This window comes from Pinus tabuliformis, chromosome 6 (genome assembly GCF_031772625.1).
Source record: "Pinus tabuliformis cultivar Carrire ecotype Pingquan chromosome 6, CPIR1, whole genome shotgun sequence".
Classification (NCBI taxonomy): domain Eukaryota; kingdom Viridiplantae; phylum Streptophyta; class Pinopsida; order Pinales; family Pinaceae; genus Pinus; species Pinus tabuliformis.
Genome location: NC_142292.1, coordinates 792,231,921 through 792,256,453, shown reverse-complemented (window position 1 = coordinate 792,256,453; position 24,533 = coordinate 792,231,921). Strand labels below are relative to the sequence as shown.

Below are 24,533 nucleotides of genomic sequence, written 5' to 3'. Positions count from 1 at the left end.
GTCTTTAGTCTTCATTCTGATTTTATGATATCCTAAACGAAGATCCGTCTTGGTAAAGTAAATTGCTCCATGTAATTCATCCAATAATTAATCAATGACAGGAATGGGAAATTTATCTTTAATAGTAAGCTTGTTGAGCTCCCTATAATCTGGACACATGCGCAATGATCCATCCTTCTTGTGTACCAATACCACTAGAGCAAAGAAAGAACTATGACTAGGTTGAATTATACCTACCTCTAGCATTTCTGCAACCATACGTTCAATTTCACTCTTTTGGGTATATGGATATCTGTAGGGCCTGATGTTTGGGGGAACACTTCCTGCGATCAAATGAATAGCATGATCATGATCACGAATATGTGGCAGGCATTTGGGAGTATCAAATACCTTGGAATGATTGTCCAAAACGTTTTGGAGATCTAGAGAAATAAATGATTTTGATGTGGGAACCTCTAGTGAACATAATTGTGCAATTACGCCCCATTGTTATTTCTTTATAAGCTTTTTCATGTTGTTAGAGCTGATTATATTTCTTGATTTCCTTATTATACCCCTTAATTCAACTTCCTTTCCTTCCCACAAAAATTTCAAGAAATTGTTTTGAAAATTAAAAGCTATCGTACCCAAAGATTGTAGCCATTAAACTCCTAGTACAACATCTGCACCACCCATTGGAATGGAAAGCATTGGACTGTTCAAGACATATTCTCCCATGGATAGCTTGATATTATGGCACTTTCCAGAGCAATTTATGGTTACTCCATTTGCAGCCATTACTTGACACTTTGGTGCTGGATATAGGAAGCAATTCAATTCCTTGGCTATCTCACAATGAATAAAATTATGGGTACTACTCGAATCAATCAACACTATTACCTTTTTCTTCTTGATATGCCCTTCTATCCCGAGAGTTTGAGGAGTGGTAATTCCTGTCAATGGATTACAAGTTATGGTCAGATTCATTTATTCTTTCTCTTGGATTGGTTCCTGGTGCATATCCTCTTCTTTTTGACATTTCTTGTTCCTTTTCTTGATCCTCTTCCCCATATATGTAAATTAATTTCTTCTCAGCACACTTATGACCTTTAGTGTATTTTCTATCACAATTTTAACAAAGCCCTTCTGGTCTTTTTTCTTCCAATTGTTTTGGTGTCAACCTTTTAGGTGGTGAAAGGCTAGGACCAACAACAGTTCCATGTTTATAGTTATGAGTGGTAGGCTTCCTTCTTGCCATAATTTTGCTTTTAATTTTTCTTGCCAATATATATGCCTTCTCCAATGGATCAAGTTCCCAAAGGCGAACCTCATGTTGGATGTTATCATTTAAAGTCCCTATGAAGACTTCAATCCTATGCTTTCTGGAATATCATTTATCCTTATATTCAATTTTTGGAAGTCCTCAATGTGCTCTGCCATTGAACACTTTTGTTTGAGATTTATTAATTGGCTAAAGAAGGTGTTGCTCTTTTTATCCTCATAACGTGCTATCATTTCCTCTGTGAGAAATGACCAGGTGACAAGTTGTTTACGAGAAAAAATCCCTCTATACTATACAAATTGATTCGGTTCTAGATATAAAGATGCAATACGTACCTTTTGTGTGTTTTGCACATTATGTAGATCAAAATATTTCTCCATCTGTAGTATCCATGTTACAGGATCCTTGCCATCAAAATTCCTCATATATATCTTTGGAATATGTTGGGTCTTCAATCCAATGTTAGATTCTATGAAACCATGATTGACATTACTTTTGTTCTCATCATGAGTTTCCTTTACTACCTTTTCGCCATTAAGAGGCCTTTCTTGTAGCAGTTTTGTCCCACCTTCCTTCAAACCCTTTGTGTGTTTCTTCAAATCTTCCATGCCTTTCTTCCAATATTCTTCCATACCATCGATATCAACTTCCACAGCATAGATAAAACTATTTATCTTAACTTCGATCACATTCTTCAAATCATCCATCCGGTTTTGATTACTAGGTGTTTCTATTTTCTTGATTCGAGTCATTCTTTTTCTACCTTTTAGGACCTCGATATTGAATATATTGTATCTTTGAAAGTTCGAATCTCTAAGGTATGGAATTGTGACCTGTGGTATCCCTCTGATCACTTCAGAAGCGACAATCGCAATAGAGTGCTTTTGAAGACGAATTTGGTTGTTTCTTGATCTTTTCTAAGAGTTCGAAGCACCCAACTAAATAATAGTAACACAGAAAGCCTTAAAATAGATTATAAATTTAAAATGGTGAATCAAGGATGTAAGTGTGCAATGTAACCAGTCAATGAATCAAGGACGTAAGTTTTCAGCGTTTCGATTGAGTGGAGCCCAAATTTATCCGTAAGTATTGATTCATGTATATCATCTGACTTTCAAAGAGTCGTACATAAAAAGCACAAATGCAAGAAGGCTCAACAAAACAGAAGGGAAGTTTCTCAAGTTAGTATATTAACAGGATTAACTTAGTAAATTAACTTGTGTCATGGATAGGTGAGTACGACAGAGCTTGACTCTCGGCCGACATCAAGGGGTGGAGACCAATTAAAAACACAGGGACGGCAAACTGACTGGAGGGGCCCGGATGGCAAACGATATTTGTTAACACCGTTAACATCACTACTACTTTCACTCTACTCTCTGCCTCTCTCTGTTTGTTACAGCAGAAACCAGGAAGGAAGGCGTTGTGGGGCAGGCTTTTTGCTTTTGTATGTAGCCGTTGGACAAGTGGATACCGGCTTATGCTTTTGCTTCCTCGCCCCTCTATTAAAACCCTTCTACAGCCTACATTCTACATTTCTGAATCCCGTGACAGCCGAGATGGTTGTCGGAATTCATATCGCACTCATGCTCTTTTGGATTTGAAGGTATTCAATTTCATTTTTCAAAACAGTTTTCCTTTCCTTTTTCTTCTCTGGACCTCATATTTTGTTTTTCCTGTTACGATGTGTTTCTATTTAATTCATGTGCGTTTCTGCTCTTCAATTTTAAATTTTCTCTTTATCTTTGCTTCTACCGATCTTGTTTTCTAAATGTTTCTCCGGGATGGCATGGGATGAGGTTTCTGGATTGTTTTTGCATTTGTTCCATTTTTTTTGAGTTTTTCCAATATTTAAAACCCCACAGGCACACATTGAGTTTTTCCAATATTTGGAACCCCAGAAGCACATATTTGCAGCTGCTGGTATGGTATGCTATCAAACCTCTGAGAACCAAGCTAACGATCCTGGATTCATCGCTCAGTCAGCCTCCAGGTAAATAAGTTTCACTCTGCTTCATTTCATAGTAAGTTACATAGAAGGGTTTCTGGATTAATTTTGCATTTGTTCCATTTTTTTGAGTTTTTCCAATATTTGAAACCCCACAGGCACACATTGAGTTTTTCCAATATTTGGAACCCCAGAAGCACATATTTGCAGCTGCTGGTATGGTATGCTATCAAAGCTCTGAGAACCAAGCTAACGATCCTGGATTCATCGCTCAGTCAGCTTCCAGGTAAATAAGTTTCACTCCTCTTCATTTCATAGTAAGTTACATAGAAGGGTTGGGGAGGACTGAAGGTACAGGGTGCATAAATCTTTGTTTCCCTTCAGTGATTTCGTTTGCCGAAGCAGTGACATCGCCTTGTTCGATGATGGTGAAAACTATACTCCAAGGGTTGATGTCTTAGCGGCTTTCACTACGAGTCTTCTGAGGGCACTGAAAAAGGTAGGTAGTCTGCCTCTTCTTTCTCCTGGGTTTGAACAGGAGTTGACAGAACATGTGTATAAGTTTCTTTCAATGCTACATTTGTTTTGTTTCGCACACTAATAAATACTATCAATTAGATTTAGGTCCAACATAGCGGTTTTCAACAACTCATGTGGCACAGGACGACGCATGTTCGAATTAAATATTTCTATCCTTATTTATACATAGGCAATCAATGTATAAATACACCTCTTCGATATTTAAACATAGACAATAAATGTCTAAAGAATTAATTAGACAGTTGTTTTTCTGAACAGGGTTAATTAGATACTCCTGCGCATTTTTGGCTACTGGCGTTCATACTCTCTTTAGGGACTATACTCATCTTGATCAGTTAGATATCTTATCTTAACAGGGTTAATGAGACACCTCTTTGATATTTAAACATAGACAATAAATGTTTATTTAGATAGTTGTTTTTATTAACAGGGTTAATTAGATACTCCGCATTTTTTGCAACTGGAATTCAGACTCTCTTTAGTGACCATATTCATCTTTTGCATTTTTCACTCCCGTGTTAATTATACCATAGTATCTTATCAGCTAACAAGGCACATGTTAGTTAAAGGAATGACAATTTGGGTTTAAGGCACAACTATAAATTTTTAAGTAGACAAATTCAACTCAATCTTTGTATAATTTTATTAGATTTCTAGAAAGGGAGATTGATTAGTTAGGTCCCAGACTGGAAATACTTTGACTGAACTATCTTATAGTATTACTTTACATCTTTTTTACTGGAGTCATCTAACGAGGCGGAGGAATTGCCTGGACGGCCAAAAGTGGCCGGAGTCCGGGCAAAAAAATCTTGTAGATACAGTGTTTGAATCGTGTTTTTGATGGTGGAAATGGATTCAGCACCATCAAAAACGTCTAGAACACTTAAAATTTTGAAGTTTAACAACTATAACTTGGATTTACAAAAATCCTAGCCAGATTTTCTCTAAATATAACCAGAATTTCTATAACTTTCCGGGCAACTCGTCTGCCTCGTTAGACTACGTGCTTTTTATTTCATTTCACGTGAAGCAGTGAGTACTAGTCACTTAGGTGACTATATTCATTTGTTTCTATTTTTAAATAGTGTGAGTTATACCATAGTATCTCATCATCTAATTAGGCACATCTTACTTAAGTGATGGCACTTTGGGGTTTTAAGACAACCTGACCTATAAATCTTTAAGTGGACAAAAGCTAACATTTTTATAGTTCATCAGATTTTTAGAAGGGAAGAATGATTGGTTTGGGCCTGGACTTGAAATATTTTGACTAGACTATTTTAAAATATTACTTTACATCTTTTTATTTCATTTCATGTGAAGTGTCACAAGAAGTTTTCTTTTCTTAGATAAAAGTTTTAATGCATTGCATTGTCAGCAATATTGTACTATTTTTTATGACACTTTTGGAATTCTTTAAATTAGATCAGTTTTTGAATTTGTATGTGTTGAGAAATCAATGCAAGTAGATTAGGGTTTGATTCCTCTTTCTTGATAATTACTTGTGAGTTATGTTGGCTTCTTTTACTTCTTTATTATCTTATCTTTCATCAAGAAATTACCATATTATGTGTGTATGAAGATCACAAAAACACAAGACACAAGATGTAGGCACTATGCCAGGCAAAACCCCTCTCGAGGGGAAAACCTAGTAAAAAATTCTCTTCCTCAATAGTTTCCTTTGAGACTCTTCAACCTATACATAGACCAAACCTTCCATCAACACCAAGTTAGCCCTTCCAGATCTTTGACCCTTTTGCAGCGACACTTCCACCCCAAAAACTTTGACTATGCAACAACTTATGACATTAGGTAGCAACTGGCAACAACAACACTTGAAAGACTTTGATCTCCCAAACTAGGAAACGAAAGAGAGAGAGAGTACCACCAAAACTTCAATTTTCCTTTTTTCTTTGAACTTGATCCAACTCACACTTCTTTTGACTTCCTTGACCTGCCTCGCACTTTTTCCAGCTTCACTAGAGATATTGAACTTGCTTGAGATGAGATCTCCTTCCTTTTATAGGCTCCAGGTGAGGTCGAATAGGTGCCCTTTAGGCCGACTTGATCTCCATTAGGCCGACTTGATGTGGAGGTTACGTAAATCATATTTTACTCAATAATAAATCTTTTTGCACGATTCCAAAGCCCAAGAAGGGTCTCTTTAATTGTACAATGACTTTGTTAACTTAGAATAAGTCCTAGAAGTTCTCAATGGGGACTTTGACCTAAAGCATGATGACCCAGCATGAAACCCATGCTTTAATAAAGTCATAATAATAATAATAAAAATTCTTTTCTTTATTCTTTTGACAAGTACATTACATGATGAGTCAAATACATTAATGAAGACTGAACCTAGTTACATTCTTCAACACTCCCTTTTAACTAGGGAGGTATTCATAATATACAAATATAATGGAAGATCTCAAACTATATGAACAATGAAGAGTTTAGGCACCGTAATGCCATGGACTAGATTCCTGACCAGGGCAATCTATCCATTGGTCTCTCAACAATTTAGGCACTGTAATGCCACAGACTAGATTCCTGACCAGGGCAATCTATCCAAGTGGGACTAAGGTGGATTCAAGCTTTCAGCCTCTCTAGGTACCATCAGGCTTACTTGCTAACCGCCAACCTAGGGACCTAGGTGCGTATCCGGGGTCGCAGCTCTATGACCAACGCCACTCTCCCTACTTTGGGACCTAGACATCAACACAAAGTGCCGGCCAGATGTCCTCCCGGGCAATGCTTCACTTGCAAAGCCTCAACAAATCTCTCTCGATCAAATTGATTGGTAACCAACATGCTATCAAAACTTCGAGAGATTTACCTGTACAAACACAACCCCAATCAGTAATACACTTTCAAATGTACATAATCAAATACAAACCTCCGAGGTCTTTTAGACAACTTGATGTTGCTTCTCAACTTTCTGTAGTAGGACTTGGAGTTTTCCCAATGAATCTTGACAGAAGATTCCTCAACCATGCAACTTCTTTTCCTACTTCTGATGCAGCAACATATTTCATAAATTGATTTGACTTTTCTTATCTTAGCAGCCTTTCAGAATACATCCTCCAATTTTCTTCTCTCACTCATGGCCTTCACTAAAACTTACGGTTGTTAGTCCTGGTCTAGTGCATGACACATGAAGTAGAGAACCATATCTGCCACTCCCTCTTAATCAGAGAGGATCTAATCATTCCCGTGCATGGAATATTCTCAACCATCCTCTTATTATAAGGAGATTTCTTTCATCCATGCTCCTTCTCAATCTAGGGAGATTTCTTTCATTCAAGCTCCCTCTTAACCTAGTGAGATTTCATCTAGGTTTCATCTTAACTTAGTGAGTTATACTTCTTCTTTATGACATTGAAGAATCTTTCGTGGCTTCCATCCTTCTCATCAGAGTTATCATTACCATCACCATTCACATCATGCTTATCAGATCAACTTTTCTTTACGAACATCTTCATTATCTTGAAGATCACGTACCTACACAACTTAGATAGCAAGTACAACCAAACTTGTGGAAGCATGAAGTTAACCATATCAAAATCATGGAAGCATTCAACTTTATATATATCAGATGCCCAAACTCACAAGCAAGAGACACATACTCTTCAACATCTTGCTAGGGACTTTATCATAAACCATAGACTACTTTATCATAACAACTTTAATTACATCTAGGGTTTCAATATTTCTTCCAAAGGTATGACATACCCTACTACAACATATAACAAACCCTAGAAACAATTCAAACAAATATAGATCTACAAAGTATCTAACAACTTTCAGAATTTCATACAAACCCTAGATTTCATACATGAAATTTAGCAATCAAAACCAATCACAACGCGGTTAACAACATGACTAGCTTCCACTAGGGTTTGTTGCAAACCCTAGATTTTTTCAATCAAACATCAGTCATAACTAGAACTCATATTTCAACAATCTTATACAAATATGAATTTATCACATAGTCATTATATATTAGAGATTTGGACTTCTACTAAGGTTTAGCTACAAAACCCTAGAATTTACAAATACTATCATCCTAGAGAATCAAACTTCGACTAGGGCTTAGTTCCAAACCCTAGGACTCATGACCATCAACAATTAGGTCAACTCATACATGTAGGATTCCATCATCATGCACAAGCATATCATAACATGTGTTAGTCAAACCCGACTCCACAAATATCAATAAGAGTTAGACACATAACATACTAGGTTAGACTAGGGTTTGATCGGACAAACACACACATGCCAGGGATTTCATTTCTAAGACATAATAAGGGTCTTGCTTATACACTCTACCAAACCCTAATGATCTAAGGTTTCGATACAAGACATAACAGAGCCTAAATTATCAATGCTTCAAAGGTTCAGAATTTCAGACATCACCATTCAACCCTAACAAGTTAGGGTTTCCATAACCATACCAAAACCCCAAACAAAACATCATCAAAGCATCAGTCAGTTACGTTAGAATTCATCAAATCATCAGACATTTTATTTCAACAATAACCCTAAGTAGGTTAGGGTTTCACACATGATCATCGACATACCCTTAAGTTAGGGTTTTCACAATGAACTTTTTTAGGGTTCCACAAGAGTAATCAAAGATATGAAGAGGGTAGATTTATCTAATGATGAATCACCCAATCAAGAATCTTTAAGATTCAGGGAAGTTAGACAAAAAGATGTTAGTAATAGATTATCAAGAATGAATATGGAGAGAGAAAAACTTGTAATTCAAAACATACCTCTTGTTTCTTAACAAACCTTTGTCTTGTGAAGCCTTCTTCCATGTTCCTTGAGTATTCAACAAGTCTTTTCTAAACAAAAATATGACTAGATGTGATTAGTATTTAATATAAACAAACTTAGATAAGTAAGGGAAATCAAATATAAAAGACAATACAAGGAGCAAGATACTTATCTTTGGAAGTTGGTAAGGGCTTCTTTCAAGCTTGAGGGATGCAAGGGATAGAGTCCCTAAGAGTTCCTAGCAAATATGTCTTTGACTTCGGGTCTTTCCATCATGTTCTTCTTTGGTGAAACTTCTTTGGCAAAGTTTGATTGATCCCTATCCCTTCTTTCTTGATTTGTTTATACACTTCTTCACTTTTCCTTTTACTAGATCCAAGACTTTTCGAGGCTGAGATCTATCCTCTTCTTCCAAGCATTGTAATTGAATGATTCTTCCAATTTGTTCTCTTCCTTTATTGTCCTTGAAGATAGTAAGCTTCTTTCCTTATAAGGTCTCCTTATGTGATTCTTTAATCAACTTCTTGAGGTTCCTTAGATTAATTTCAATAGATCCTTAAACTGTCTTTTCCTCCTTCTTCACCTTAACTCCATTCTGCGGCTTCAATGATGTTGATCCCAGACCTCTAATAGCATAACTTTTGTTGTCTCCCAATTCCACTGTATAAGAAGATGATTCCTTTGATAGAGTGTGAAGTTGTTTACTCTTCCCTAGATGCTTCACTGTCAATAATCCATGCATTATCATCATTAGGTTAACCTGTAAGTGTAGCCAAGAACCCTTGACTTTTGACCTTGTTGAATAAGTAGTGTAAGGTCCTTTTGATACTTGTAGTATTGAATCCCATTCTTATCATGGAGGGAGTAATCATTTTCCTTCAAGCCAACGAAGTGAGCTTCAATGTTTTTGACCTTAGCTCTGATACCATGTTGAGAAATCAATGCAAGTAGATTAGGGTTTGATTCCTCTTTCTTGATAATTACTTGTTAGTTATGTTGGTTTCTTTTACTTCTTTATTATCTTATATTTCATCAAACAATTACCATATTATGTGTGTATGAAGATCACAAAAACACAAGACACAAGATGTAGGCACTATGCTAGGGCAAAATCCCTCTCGAGGGGAAAACCCAGTAAAAAATTCTCTTCCTTCACTAGTTTTCTTTGAGACTCTTTGTTAAAATTGGCAACTAGGCCCAAACTCCATGTTGGTCATCTTATTTATGGCAGTTGATATTTTCCTTGGATCCCTCTCATCGAGAGGTGTAGGATTGATCCAAAGATCATCTGATTCCGATTAGTATTCACGGAGTTATGAATTTATTTGTGTTATAAGACGATTCGTCAAGGTCGACCAACAACCAAATAAACCCCTCATGTGCTCAACATTTTAGTGTAAAAGGAGCTGACTTGAGAGTCATTTTACACACAACTTCTTTCTCGATTTCTCTCCACTTGTCTTGGGTTTTAGTGTGAGAGAAATCTAGGAGGAAGTAGCCCTAACGCAGTCCTAAGGAGGGTGATCTAGCTCTCAACGCAGTTATGGAGGAGAGATCTAAACATTGCCCTATGGAGCAGCCCTAATGCTGCCCTATGGAGAAGAGCTAACACTGCCCTATGGAGAAGCCCTAACGCTGCCCTATGGAGAAGAGTTAACGCTGCCCTATGGAGAAGCCCTAACGCTGCCCTTTTGAGAAGCCCTAACATAACCTAAGAAGAGGTATGCAGTCAAGAAGGGCAACAATGTAAGCCCTCAACGCAAATTAGAAAATGTTCTCTGCCCTAGATGGATGCCCTAGAACCTTAATGCAGTCTATGGAAGAATGAAAGCTCTAACCGCAGCAAGAGAGGAAGGATCTTAGACAGCGTGGAGGAGGCCCGAGTTCCTCAATGGAGGCCGAGTTAATTACTGGAGCAGTAGCTCGTTTTTGGGTCACTTTGGTGGAGGCCTAGAGGCTGTCTTGGATGCTGCAGACTGCTCTTGAGGGCCGAAGGCATGAGGAACTGTTTCGTGGGGATAGAACCCTTCGAAAGGGCTACAACTGCAACTGTAGCAAGCCGCAGTCCCTTATACACCTATAGGTCTACGTTAAGGATAACAAGGAGGGCGTAAGGGCTAGTTTTGACTGCTGTGGTATAACAAGCCAACGTGTGGTTTAGGAATGCTGGATAAGGGTGATCATAGCCTTGGGACAGATGTTGTGAAGGCTATCCAGACAACTGTTAGAATACCCTTACCAATCCAACAATGTGGCAATCAAAGAATCCCCTAACAGTGAACTGATGTAAGTGCAACAACATGATATAATAAGGTGTGACAACATTGTAAAAAGGGTGCAGCACAGTGATGATGAACGCTGCAATAAAGTGCAGTATGAGGGACAACAAGCATGTAAGGGACAACAAGCATGCAAGGTATAACAAGCATGCACGGGACAACAAGCAAGGTACAACAAGCATGCAAGGTACAAGAAGCAAACAATGAGACAACAAGCATGGACAACATGGTTCAACCATGGCACATGGGACAACAATGCAACATTAGGTGCATTAGTCATGAGGTGCAGCATTGTGATGATGGGTGCAACATGGTGCAGCACGGTGAGGTGCAACATGATGATGAGATGCAACACGATGATAGGTGAAGGAGTCACCTTGGAGAATCAGTTGAAGTAGCATGTCTTCAACTGATCTCATTTATCATCTTCTTAGAGATGATCTATGCTCTTATCTAAGATAAGTCAAAGTGTTGACTTTTGTTGTAAATGTACTATCTCTCTCTCTGTTTGCTGGACTATTGAAGAACATATAAGAAGAATTGATCAAGGTTTCCCCACGTTGGGGTTTGTCCCTAGCTAGCGCCACATCTTGTGTCCTCTTGTCTTGGTTTGTCTTCTGCGATTTACATTTATGTTCTATCTGCAGTTTACTTTAATGCTGATGTGATTGCTAATTTGGAAAAGATATTGAGCTAACTGTGAAAATTGAAATAAATTGCTCTAAGCATAGAACATACCTAAAATTAACATGGTATTAGAGTTGAGGTGAAGATAATGCCCAAGCAAGAGTGAAAGAGCAATCACCGAAGACAGTTGGGAAAGGACAAAAGGATCAATGGGTTCCTCATCACTCTTCAAATTCGCCAAGGGTGAAGTCAAAGCAGAGAACATTATCAAAATGGCGCAGCGGAAGCTTCCTATGGCTTACCTACAGATCACTTCAATGGGAAGTTCGGATCTCAGGGTGAAAGGAAAGGCAGATGCCTTGTTTGCAATAAGTTCAGCCATTATGCGAAGGAGTGTCCGAGGTATGGACACATCACTTGATGATGATAACAATCATTCCAGGGACATCTTCAATGATCGGAGGAATGACAGGTAATGCAGGCCATCAAGGAAACGACCGACTCTTCAGAGAAAGCAAGGAACCCTAGGTATGAAGAATCAAATGTTGTTTCTAAGAAGATAAAGAAGTGTTATCTTGTATTGGCCCTCTCCTTCAGATTCTCTAGGAATCTGGCTTATTGATTGTAGTGCTTCAAGGCACTCCATTGGATAGAAGGGTGCTCTCTCGAATTTGGTAAGAGATGGAAACAATCATGGGTGCCACTTATCCCGGAAAGGGTGTAGGAAATGTTTACCCCTCAATTGAATGAGGGTAACTCGATTCATTTACAAAATCTCTTTTATGTACCTGATTGCAAGAGCCTGGTGTCAAAGGTTTCAGGGCGACATTCATCGATGAAAAGGTACGTGTTTGAAAATAGAATTTTCAAAGATGCTTTTAGTCATGGGTTCTGGGTTGGCAATTTGTATCAAGTTGCAGTATGGTCCATTGGGGACCATGTCAATTGACACATCTCATCTATAACATCGGATGTCTATTATGGGTTCATACCTGATGTGAGTCAGATGGTGATAGGGATGCTTGAATTCAAGAAGAGCATGAAGGTACATGTCTGAGATGTACCGAAGGAAAATCTTACAAGGGGACCATTCCCCTCATGTAGCAGGTCCACAGGTTTGGAACAACCTGAGGGGTTTGAGATTCATGATCAGGAATCTCATGTGTGCAAGTGGAAGAAAGCCCTCTATGGCTTGAAGCAAAACACCCCGGGCTTAGTATGAGAGGATTGATAGCTGTGTGATGAAACTGAGATTTACTAGGAGTGAAGTCGATCCAAACCATTGCTCGAAGGTTGTGGATGATAGACCTCTCATACCAACACCTTCTGAGGACGACCTATTTCTGACATGTGCAGACCCTCTCATTTGCAGAAGTAAGAGGGAGTTGGATTCCGGATGTGGAATGGTAAACTGCAAGCCCATGACTACCTCGAGGATCTTAACTTTCAGAAGTTATATGGTAGTGATGCCGGACTAGATTTGGGAAATGCCTTGGAGTTTCATTAACTTATTTGCATTGATGTTCTTGGTGAACTTCTGTCCAGACATATGTTTTGCAGTTAGCATGATGAGCTCATATATGGTGGAGCCTCACTGGATTGGTGCTAAGAATCTTCTAAGATATCTTCGGGGCATAACCTCTCGTGGATTGGGATACACTGCCGAAAGTATGAAGCTGCATGATTATTCAAATGCTGACTAGGTAGGCAGTGTGGAGGATCTCAAGAGCACTTCTAAGTGCTGATTCTCTTTGGGTTCTGCTCGATATCCTGTATGAGCAGGAGGTAGAAGATGGTTGCTTTGAACACCGTTAGGACTGAATAGATAGCTACGAGTATGACCTCGTGTGAAGTTGCCTGGTTGCAGGAGCTCTTTAGTGAGCTGTTTGTACACATGATGGATACCACGATGATCTTCTGTGTCAACCAGGGGGGATTCGATTTTTGAGGGATCCTGTATTCTATGATTGCCCCAACAGATAGACATCATATACTACCTTATCAGGGATATGGTGCGTCAATGAGCGAGGAGGCTCCATCACATTGAGACTGATGTACAGGTCGCAAACATTCTGTCAAAGCCCCAAGGAAAGGTGAAATTTGTGGCTTTCTCGAAGGACTTGGAGTCGTTGATGTTGCATACATTGAGCTCTAGGAGCTCCGGGGGGCTTGGGGTACTACTAGAGCAACATGCGACCATAGGGCGACTCACACTCCCCTAATGGTGCGCTATGTACAGGGTGAATGGCTCAGCCTTCCCCTGTGATACCCCGAGGCGACTTAGGGATAGGATGATTGGTTCTCCTGTCGAGGCATCCTACCCATGCAGTCTAGGACTCATGGGAAGTACCTCTCATCTGATCAATGAGCAGGGAATTGGGGTTAGGGACCATAGTAGTACTATCGTTGGACGCAACGTTGTATCTACCGTACTCCCTATGCTAGGATGACCTCCATTGATTTGGGATCAATGAAACTGATCTGGGATTAGTATGAGTGGTTTGGGACACTCTCTTGTGATATTGATCTGGGATCAATAAAATTGACTTTGGATCAGTGGAGAATGGTATGAGACATTCTTGATCAATTCTTTTTCTTCATGGTTGAGCAAAGCAGAGCTCAGTAGAGCAGAGCAGTGCAGGGCACTGATGGCAGAGATAGTATAGTCGGACATATGGATCAACGGATGGAGTTCTCCCTAGTTGAGAGGGAGTGTTAAAATTGGCAACTAGGGCCAAACTCCATGTGGATCATCTTATTTATGGCAGCTGATATTTTTCTTGGATCCCTCTCATTGAGAGGTGTAGGATTGATCCAAAGATCATCTTATTTAGATAAGTATTCATGGAGTTATGAATTTATTTGTGTTATAAGACAATTTGTCAAGGTCGACCAACAACCAAATAAACCCCTCATGTGCTCAACGTTTTAGTATAAGAGGTGATGACTTGAGAGTCATTTTACACACTTCTCTCTCGATTTCTCTCCACTTGTCTTTGGTTTTAGTGTGAGAGAAATCTAGGAGGAAGTAGCCCTAACGCAGTCCTAAGGAGGATGATCGAGCTCTCAACGCAGTTATGGAGGAGAGATCTAAACACTGCCCTATGGAGAAGCCCTAACGCTGCGCTATGGAGAAGAGCTAACACTGCCCTATGGAGAAGCCCTAATGCTGCCCTATGGAGAAGAGCTAACGCTGCCCTATGGAGAAGGCCTAATGCTACCCTTTGGAGAAGCCCTAACATAACCTATGAAGAGGTATATGCAGTCAAGAAGGGCAACAATGTAATCCCTCAACGCAGATTAGAGAAGGTTCTCTACCCTAGATGGATGCCCTAGAACCTTAACGTAGTCTATGGAAGAATGAAAGCTCTAAACGCAGTAAGAGAGGAAGGATCTTAGACAACATGGAGGAGGCCCGAGTTCCTCAATGGAGGCTGAGTTAATTACTGGAGCAGTAGCCTGTTTTTGGGTCACTTTGGTGGAGGCCTAGAGGCTATCTTGGATGCTGCAGACTGCTCTTGAGGGCCGAAGGCATGAGGAACTGTTTCGTCGGGATAGAACCCTTGGAAAGGGCTACAACTGCAAGGGATAGGCTTGGTGTAGTAAGCCGCAGTCCCTTATACACCTACAGGTCTACGTTAAGGATAACAAGGAGGGCGTAAGGGCTAGTTGTGACTGCTGGGGTATAAGAAGCCAACGTGTGGTTTAGGAATGCTAGGGAAGGGTGATCATTGCCTTGGGACAGATGTTGTGAAGGCTGTCCAAACAACTGTTAGAGTACCCTTACCAGTCCAACAATGTGTCAATCAGAGAATCCCCTAACAGTGAATTGATGTAAGTGCAACAACATGATGTAATAAGGTGTGACAACATTGTAATAAGGGTGCAGCACAATGATGATGAATGCTGCAATAAGGTGCAGCATGAGGGACACCAAGCATGTAAGGGACAACAAGCATGCAAGTATAGCAAGCATGCAAGGGACAACAAGCATGCAAGTATAGCAAGCATGCAAGGGACAACAAGTAAGTAAGGTACAACAAGCATGCAAGGTACAACAAGCAAACAATGGGACAACAATCATGGACAACATGGTTCAACCATGGCACATGGAACAGTCATGCTGTAGTCATGAGGTCCAACATTGTGATGATGGGTGCAGCATGGTGCAACACGGTGAGGTACATCATGATGATGAGATGCAACACAATGATAGGTGAAGGATTCACCTTGCAGAATCAGTTGAAGCAGCATGTCTTCAACTGATCTCATGTATCATTTTCTTAGAGATGATCTATGCTCTTATCTAAGATAAGTCAAAGTGTTGACTTTTGTTGTAAATGTACTATCTCTCTCTCTCTCTCTCTACTGAACTATTGAAGAACGTATAAGAAGAATTGATCAAGGGTTTCTCCACATTGGGGCTTGTCCCTGGCTAGTGCCACATCATGTGTCCTCTTGTCTTGGCTTGTGTTCTGTGATTTATGTTTATGTTCTATCTGCAGTTTACTTTAATGCTGATGTGATTGCTAATCTGGAAAAGATATTGAGCTAACTGTGAAAATTGAAATAAATTGCTCTAAGCATAGAACATACCTAAAATTAACACTCTTCAACCTAGACATAGACCAAACCTTCCCTCCACACCAAGTTAGCCCTTCCAGATCTTCGACCCTTCAGCAACAACACTTCCACCCTAGCAACTTCGACTATGCAACAACTTACTACATTGGGCACAACTAGAAACAACAACACTTGAAAGACTTCGATTTCCCAAACTAGGGCACGAAAAAGAGAGAGAGAGTACCACCAAAACTTTGATTTTCCTTTTCTCTTTGACCTTGACCCTCAACTCTCACTTCTTTTGACTTCCTTGACCTACTTCGCACTTCTTCCAGCTTCACTAGAGATATCGAACTTGCTTGAGATGAGATGCTCCAAATGAATTCGATCTCCTTCCTTTGATAGGCTCTAGGTGAGGTCGAATAGGTGTCCTTTAGGCCGACTTGGTGTGGAGGTTACATAAATCATATTTTACTTAATAATAAATCTTTTTACACGATTCCAAAGAAGGGTCTCTTTAATTGTACAATGACTATATTAACTCAGAATAAATCTTAGAAGTCCTCAATGGGGACTTTGACCTAAAATATGATGACCCAAGCATGAAACCCATGCTTTAAAAAGTCATCACAATAATAATAGAAATTCTTTTCTTTATTCTTTTGACAAGTACATTACATGATGACTGAACCTAGTTACATTCTTCAACAGTATGTATCTACTACCTACAATTAAGCACAATCAAGTATTAGGAGGCCATTTTTGCCTGTTTCATTAAGATTTACGATATCAACCTCAAATCAACAAACTGGTAACTCAGATCTGTAACAGGTGCATCTTTAATTAATCATATCTTGCAATAGGTATATCTTTAATTCATCGCATCTTGGAAATCTGAAGTAAATATTCTCTGTATCAGCAAAAATAATTGCAGTTTTGTGACTTCAATCTACCAATTTTTATCACAAGGAACCTTCAGAGAAATACCTGAATTTGAAAGTCTCATTTAAAAACTAGCAAACCTGAAAAAGAAAGAAAAATCTTTCAGACAGTATGCCAAACTCTTCTAATCGAACCTCATTCATTGAATGGTGTGGTAATTGGAAAGGCCATTTTTGCCTGTTTCATAAAGATTTACAATATCAACCTCAAATCAACAAACTGGTAACTCAGATCCGTAGCAGGTATATCTTTAATTAATCATATCTTGCAACAGGTATATCTTTAATTCAACGGATCTTGCAGATCTGAAGTAAATATTCTTTGTATCAGCAAAAATAATTGCAGTTTTGTGACTTCAATCTACCAATTTTAATGAGGAACCTTTGGAGACAACAATAAATACTTGAATTTGAAAGTCTCATTTAAAAACTAGCAAACCTGAAAATAATGAGAAAAAGCTTCCAGACAGTATGCCAAACTCTTCTAATCTAACCTCATTCATTGAATGGTGTGGTATTTGGAAATGTCATAAGAATATGGAAAGATGAATACCAACGCGGCAAAACAATCTTACCAACACTTAGAATCCTACAAATTCAAATCTTAAAACCAAGGGAGCAATCAGGAAACATATTTTTCATACCATCAAAATGCTCATATTGGTTGCCATGGATGAAGATAATTCTTCTATTAATCAGAGAAGCAGCAAGTATATTTCTGAGAAATATCAGATTGACTTCACATTCCCCTAAAAGTCTACGGGGACATGGAGATCACGCATCATGACTACTGTCCACTCGCACCACTAGAAGAAAATTGCTAAGAAAGCAACAAAAGGGACTTCCACTATCTCCAACACTCAATGATACCTAAAATACCCAAGTTCATCAGCTAGCAGGGAGATAAGAAGCAAGTGATAACTGATGGCACTGATGGCCTTCTTCTTGGACCTCCACGTCCTTAGATAATTAAGGCTTAATTTATTTTTTGACTTCACTAAACAAAATTCCCAGAATCAAAGCTGCCATGCAAGGTCATCTTGACCACTTTCCAAATTAGAACACGACTTCATCAAAATAGCTCCCCATGCCCCAAGGGTTAATGGCTTATCCTTATCCACTCAGTCTTAACTATGGTGACAAGCAACGTTCTGCTTATGCCAAAAATAGTAAACCGACGATACCAAAACCTTTATAAAAATAAATTGCACTATCTACCAGTGGGGCCAATGTGCCCAATCTGAAAGAGTTTTTGCTGAAAAAATCACATCTCATCACCTAAGTCATGATTTAGAGGAGCCCTCAACTGTGTTAACAAAAATGCTAGCTTCCACAACAACACATTATCAAAACCTTGTTATGCAAATATTCTTATAAGGTGAAAATGAGATTTCAAAGCTGTTGCAAATCACTCCCAGAAAAGCACCTAAACGTAAGTCAACTGAAGCGTCCTCCTAAAAAGAGATGAAAACAGTGTGTTACATCTCCATGCAGCATGGAGATCTTGATAAAGCATCTGTTAGTTCATTAAAACTGGCATGAGATCACACAAAGCACTTCTGGAACAAGATGCTAAAAATAGGTTTGTTGGCATTATGATTCAAGTGTTGTCCTTGATGGCAACTCACTCAGAGGTTGGTACAGGTGCTCAGAGGTTGGTACAGGTGATGGCAACTTAATCAGAGGACAGATCTTAGTACAACATGGCAAGAAAGTTCATACACGCAGGTTCGTTAAGCCCAAGTCGCGTGTACACGCAGGTTGGCTTCAGCAAAAGCGCGTGTATGTGGAAAAGTACCTTTGGTCCATGGCGGTTAGTCCTTGGAAGTTGTGCCTATGGTTTCGGACCATAATGTCTCGACGGACGTGTTGATCCCTAGTTTCGAGGTTGATGGTATTGTGTTTCTATGGTTTTGGCTCTTGGTATTGAACAAGGCCTAAGGCTATATAAGGAGAAGATCACTAGGCAAAGGTGTATGGACTGTGAGTGTCTGACGCAGTGAGAGGATCTGGTATTGCTGGTTATCTGTTCGGGACGCTTGGCAAGGGTCGGATCTGACAGCGAAGGCAGAAGTAATCATTTCTAGATCTGCACGCGGGTTTCCTTTGGAGAAAGCGCGTATACACGCGGTTTTGGTACAGTGAAGTAGCGTATGCATGATAAGGGTTAATATTTCAGGTTGCTGCTGATTCTGGTGGTTGTTACAGAGTTCTGGATTCTGGTTTGGGTTCTGTGTTCTTGATGACAGGGTTTCAGTGATTCGGTATTTGGTTGTTTAATGAATTATGATGCAAGTATAAGTTGATGATTGTATTGCGGTAATGTTTGCTTTGTATTCTTGGATCCAGTCTGAAAATTGATGAAACGTGGTCCCTGAAGGTTGTAGGGTCAGCACCTACGTACTAGTAAATGGATCAGCTAGTACAAGAGCTGAGGGGGTTGTAACTCCCTTCCAGAAGTAGTTGGAAAACGAGAGAGGGTTGTAGCCCCCTGCAGGTTGTAGCCTGCGTACTGGTAAAGGACTGCACCAGTACATTGTAAAAGAAGTTTCTCATTAAAGAAGAAAGAGACGAATTGCAGCAGGTGGTTTTCACCCACATTGGGTTTCCACCTTATATCATGGTGTTCATGTGTGTGGCTCTTGTGTGATGTTCTGTTCTGTTATACTGCGCCTGTTTACTGTTAAATTGCTTAATAATGTTCTGATGCATTTACTGAAGATTAAGCTAACTGAATTATAATATCTCTGGGTATACGCTAGTTGCATTAGACACAGTCGCGTGTACACGCGGGTTCACTTATCTGAAGTCACGTATATGTTTCTGAGTATGAAATTGAAAAGTTTTATCTGATCTGATAATACTGATTCACCCCCCCCTCTCAGTATTATTTCCAACAATTGGTATCAGAGCAGGACCTTTAGAAGAAGCTTGATCGCTTGAAGGAAAAGATCCATCAAAATGGCTAATCCAGAAAGAGAGGCACGCATCAGGCCACCAGTCTTTGACGGGAACAATTTTACTCATTGGAAGATAAGAACCACTGCATATCTACAGTCGCTTGGAGCAGAAGTTTGGGGAATCGTAGAAGGAGGATACAAATTCCCATCAGCAACTCCTACAGATCCAGCAGAGAAAAAGCAATATGAGCTCAATGCCAAAGTAGTTACTGTCCTATTGAGTACTTTGACTCAATCAGAATTTATGAAGATCATGCATCTCAAATCAGCTAAGGAAATATGGGACAAAATCGTTACAATTTACGAAGGAGATGATCAGGTAAAAATAGCAAAGCTTCAAACTCTCAGAATCCGGTATGAAACTCTTAAGATGCGAAGTAATGAAAGCGTAGCTAATTATTTCCTGCGTATGGATGAGATTGTGAATTGTATGAGGGATCTGGGTGAAGAATTTGAGGAAGTTGTCTTAGTTCAAAAGGTTTTGAGATCTCTGTCTACTAAATTTGATTCTTAAGTATCTGCCATAGAAGAAAAGGAGAATGTGCGGAAAATTACCATGTCACAGCTTCACGGGATCTTAACTGCTTTTGAAATGCGACAAGAGGTACCACCAGAGGCCGCATTCGAAGTGTCAGAGGAAGAAGATGAGGTAAATTTTGTTAAGAATCTTGAACGGGGAACTGGACGGTTCAAAGATAAGCTACCTTTCAAATGTTTTCTATGTGGTAGAGTTGGTCACTATGCTGCTAGATGTCCTCATAACAAAGGAAAGATATATGAAGAAGATGGTAGAAGCTATTATACCCATATTAAGAGTTCATTAAATGATAGTGAAGATATTAGAAGTCTTATGGCACATAAGAAGAAGAATGCTTCATCCAATAATAGCGAGGATATTAAAAGTCTCATGGCACATGAAGAGAAGAATGCAGAAACTGAAGAAGTTGCCAAATTAAAAGAACAATTGGAGACAGAAACCAGGGTAAGGGAGAGATTGCAGGATATAGCAAAAGATCAGAGCACAACTATTCAGAGACTTGAATCAAAGATCCTCTCTCTAAAAGAAGATCTTGAAGATCAAGAACATGAAGTGATCAAACTAAAGCGACAAGTGGAAGAAGGGAGAAAAGCTGAAGAAGACCTAAGGAAGCAGTATCTGAAAAAGGAAGAACAACATCAGGTTGAGGTAAATATCTTGAAAGGTAAACTAGAAGAAAAGGATAAGCTCTTACGATTTCAAGATAGTTCTAAAGTCTTGGATGATATTCTTAATAGTCAAAGATCTCCTGCTATCAAGACTGGTCTTGGTTTTCATGAATATGTTGAAGGTGAATCTAGTTCACAAGGTGAAGCAAGAAACTCTAATGAGAAATCTGAAATGCTCAAGGAACAACCAAGGAAAGAAATTTCTCAAGGAAGATCCTTTACTCCTAACTATGGACGTGATAGACGATTATTTCCTCCACTGAATAATGTTAAATGTTATGTATGTCATAATCTTGGACATGTTGCAGCCAGATGCAGAAGTAGAATGGTTCAAGAAAGATCATCGCATCCCAGGTATTTCAGAGGGTATTGCTTTGCCTGTAATGCATATGGACACAAAGCAATTGATTGTGATAGAAGGAACATGAAAAATATAAGGTGTTATACATGCAACAACTATGGGCATAAAGCAAGGGAATGCAGAAGCAGATTTCAAAATTCAAGACAAGGGGACCATACATCATCACAGTTGCAGGAATTGAAGAAGAGAGAGACAGAAAGGTGTGGGATAACTCAGTCAGCTGACATAACAGACACAGGGGAATCTGAAAGTGATGAAATTCAGTATTCCATCCTGCATACGCTGATATAATGAAGACAAGTCGCGTATATACGCAAGTTACAGGCTGTAAAGTCGCGTATATGGAGAAAGGGCAGCAGAACAGACCCAGGTTCAGTCATGGTTGGCTCAGGCTCAGGGGGAGCAGAACAGACTCAGGAAATGGTTCAGACATGGTTGGCTCACACTCAGGGGGAGAATATTCTTCAAATAATTCATTGTTGGCACTATGGTTAGAAGTTGATGATACATCTTGTTGTTTGATCAAAGGAATGGTATTGCAGGCTGATGCTTATGATACAGATCTGAATGGCTGGTCTTAGAACTTGCATCTGCTCAAGGGGAGCGTGGATAGATTGGTACACTTTGGCATATACAAAGGGGGAGTCAAATCAGAAACTTCAGCATGTACTCAGGGGGAGTATGGACAGCAGTATGGACAGTAGAAGGTATACCAAAGAAGAGCATATCTTGGTACGCCCTTTGCCCTTGATGTCAAAGGGGGAGAGTGACTTGGTGTGGTGGTTGCCATCAAGTCCAAAGGGGGAGATTGTTGGCATTATGATTCAAGTGTTGTCCTTGATGGCAACTCACTCAGAGGTTGGTACAGGTGCTCAGAGGTTGGTACAGGTGATGGCAACTTAATCAGAGGACAGATCTTAGTACAACATGGCAAGAAAGTTCATACACGCAGGTTCGTTAAGCCCAAGTCGCGTGTACACGCAGGTTGGCTTCAACAAAAGTGCGTGTATGTGGAAAAGTACCTTTGGTCCATGGCGGTTAGTCCTTGGAAGTTGTGCCTATGGTTTCGGACCATAATGTCTCGACGGACGTGTTGATCCCTAGTTTCGAGGTTGATGGTATTGTGTTTCTATGGTTTTGGCTCTTGGTATTGAACAAGGCCTAAGGCTATATAAGGAGAAGATCACTAGGCAAAGGTGTATGGACTGTGAGTGTCTGACGCAGTGAGAGGATCTGGTATTGCTGGTTATCTGTTCGGGACGCTTGGCAAGGGTCGGATCTGACAGCGAAGGCAGAAGTAATCATTTCTAGATCTGCACGCGGGTTTCCTTTGGAGAAAGCGCGTATACACGCGGTTTTGGTACAGTGAAGTAGCGTATGCATGATAAGGGTTAATATTTCAGGTTGCTGCTGATTCTGGTGGTTGTTACAGAGTTCTGGATTCTGGTTTGGGTTCTGTGTTCTTGATGACAGGGTTTCAGTGATTCGGTATTTGGTTGTTTAATGAATTATGATGCAAGTATAAGTTGATGATTGTATTGCGGTAATGTTTGCTTTGTATTCTTGGATCCAGTCTGAAAATTGATGAAACGTGGTCCCTGAAGGTTGTAGGGTCAGCACCTACGTACTAGTAAATGGATCAGCTAGTACAAGAGCTGAGGGGGTTGTAACTCCCTTCCAGAAGTAGTTGGAAAACGAGAGAGGGTTGTAGCCCCCTGCAGGTTGTAGCCTGCGTACTGGTAAAGGACTGCACCAATACATTGTAAAAGAAGTTTCTCATTAAAGAAGAAAGAGACGAATTGCAGCAGGTGGTTTTCACCCACATTGGGTTTCCACCTTATATCATGGTGTTCATGTGTGTGGCTCTTGTGTGATGTTCTGTTCTGTTATACTGCGCCTGTTTACTGTTAAATTGCTTAATAATGTTCTGATGCATTTACTGAAGATTAAGCTAACTGAATTATAATATCTCTGGGTATACGCTAGTTGCATTAGACACAGTCGCGTGTACACGCGGGTTCACTTATCTGAAGTCGCGTATATGTTTCTGAGTATGAAATTGAAAAGTTTTATCTGATCTGATAATACTGATTCACCCCCCCCTCTCAGTATTATTTCCAACAAGGTTCCATGTACGCCGTTCACTAGAAGATATATGCTGAGATTAACTCTTACACAATGCATTGTCTGGACATTAGAGCAGAGGGAAATATCCTCAACAAGACACCTAAACAATGTACTTTAATCAATATCCAAAATCTCTATGAAAGCAAAAGAAAGCGTTGTTTAGAATCTAGATAGGGTACATAATTAAGGGCTTAATTTAGAAAATTTAAGGTTCTGAAAGCATTATAACTTGCTTGGAAAGCAAGTGCCTGTGGAAATTTCATGCACTTGGGCAATTAAGGCAAAACTTAAATTTCACCTTCTTACTAGAGGATTTCTTGTATATTAGCCTTAGAATTTCAGCCTTTATGACTGTTGTAAAAATAAAGTGTGAAACAACATTGGAATGATAAAAAACGTTTACCTCAAACCAGCCCCAAACTTTCCAACAAATTCAAGGAGAAAATATACCAAACAAAGAGATTAAGTTTCAGCCCCTTCTACGGCAATTTATGAGCCAATAATCTGATCTGCAATTGCACTCTTACAGCAGTAATTACTGCAGTATAACAACTGTAAAATCAATCCCCCATATTCTTCCTTCGACGTTAACTCGCTTGACAATTTTCCTTTAAATTTACTTATGTCCAATTAGCAAGACATAAATGGCTATATTTAGCAAAGCATAAAAAGTATATATAGCTGAAATTCAAATCTAAAAATGGCGCAAGATGTAGACACCTGGAAACTTCACATATAAGGTCAAGATAAAGCACAAGTACATACTATAGCCTTATTTCAAGGCTAGTAGAAAAACTCCAGCATGCCCTAGCTATGGTAATTCATCAAACTCTAGCTCATCCAAGAAGATTCAAATGGAAGACGCCTCCAACACAACCTCCAAAGCAAGACACCCTCTTATTCTCTTCTTATTAAAAAATCCACCCTAGGGTTTTCTC

General features: G+C 39.5%; 1 protein-coding gene across 11 annotated transcripts in view; it reads left to right on the top strand.

The window, feature by feature from the left end:
* The first annotated feature begins 2,417 nt into the window (after positions 1–2,417).
* The window catches only part of LOC149261165 (uncharacterized), a 186,598-nt gene continuing 164,482 nt past the window's right edge, over positions 2,418–24,533 (top strand). For 3 of the 11 annotated variants that reach the window (XM_089421786.1, XM_089421782.1, XM_089421784.1), the window contains exons 1-4: positions 2,458–2,867; positions 3,127–3,254; positions 3,368–3,495; positions 3,594–3,708. In XM_089421786.1, coding sequence (XP_089277912.1) covers positions 2,742–2,867; positions 3,127–3,254; positions 3,368–3,495; positions 3,594–3,670 — 459 coding nt within the window. In that variant the 5' untranslated portion in view covers positions 2,458–2,741 and the 3' untranslated portion in view covers positions 3,671–3,708. Of the gene's footprint in view, positions 2,868–3,126; positions 3,255–3,367; positions 3,496–3,593; positions 3,709–24,533 lie in introns of all 11 variants that reach the window. The other 8 variants (XM_089421790.1, XM_089421794.1, XM_089421804.1 and 5 more) reach the window with 7 other exon arrangements.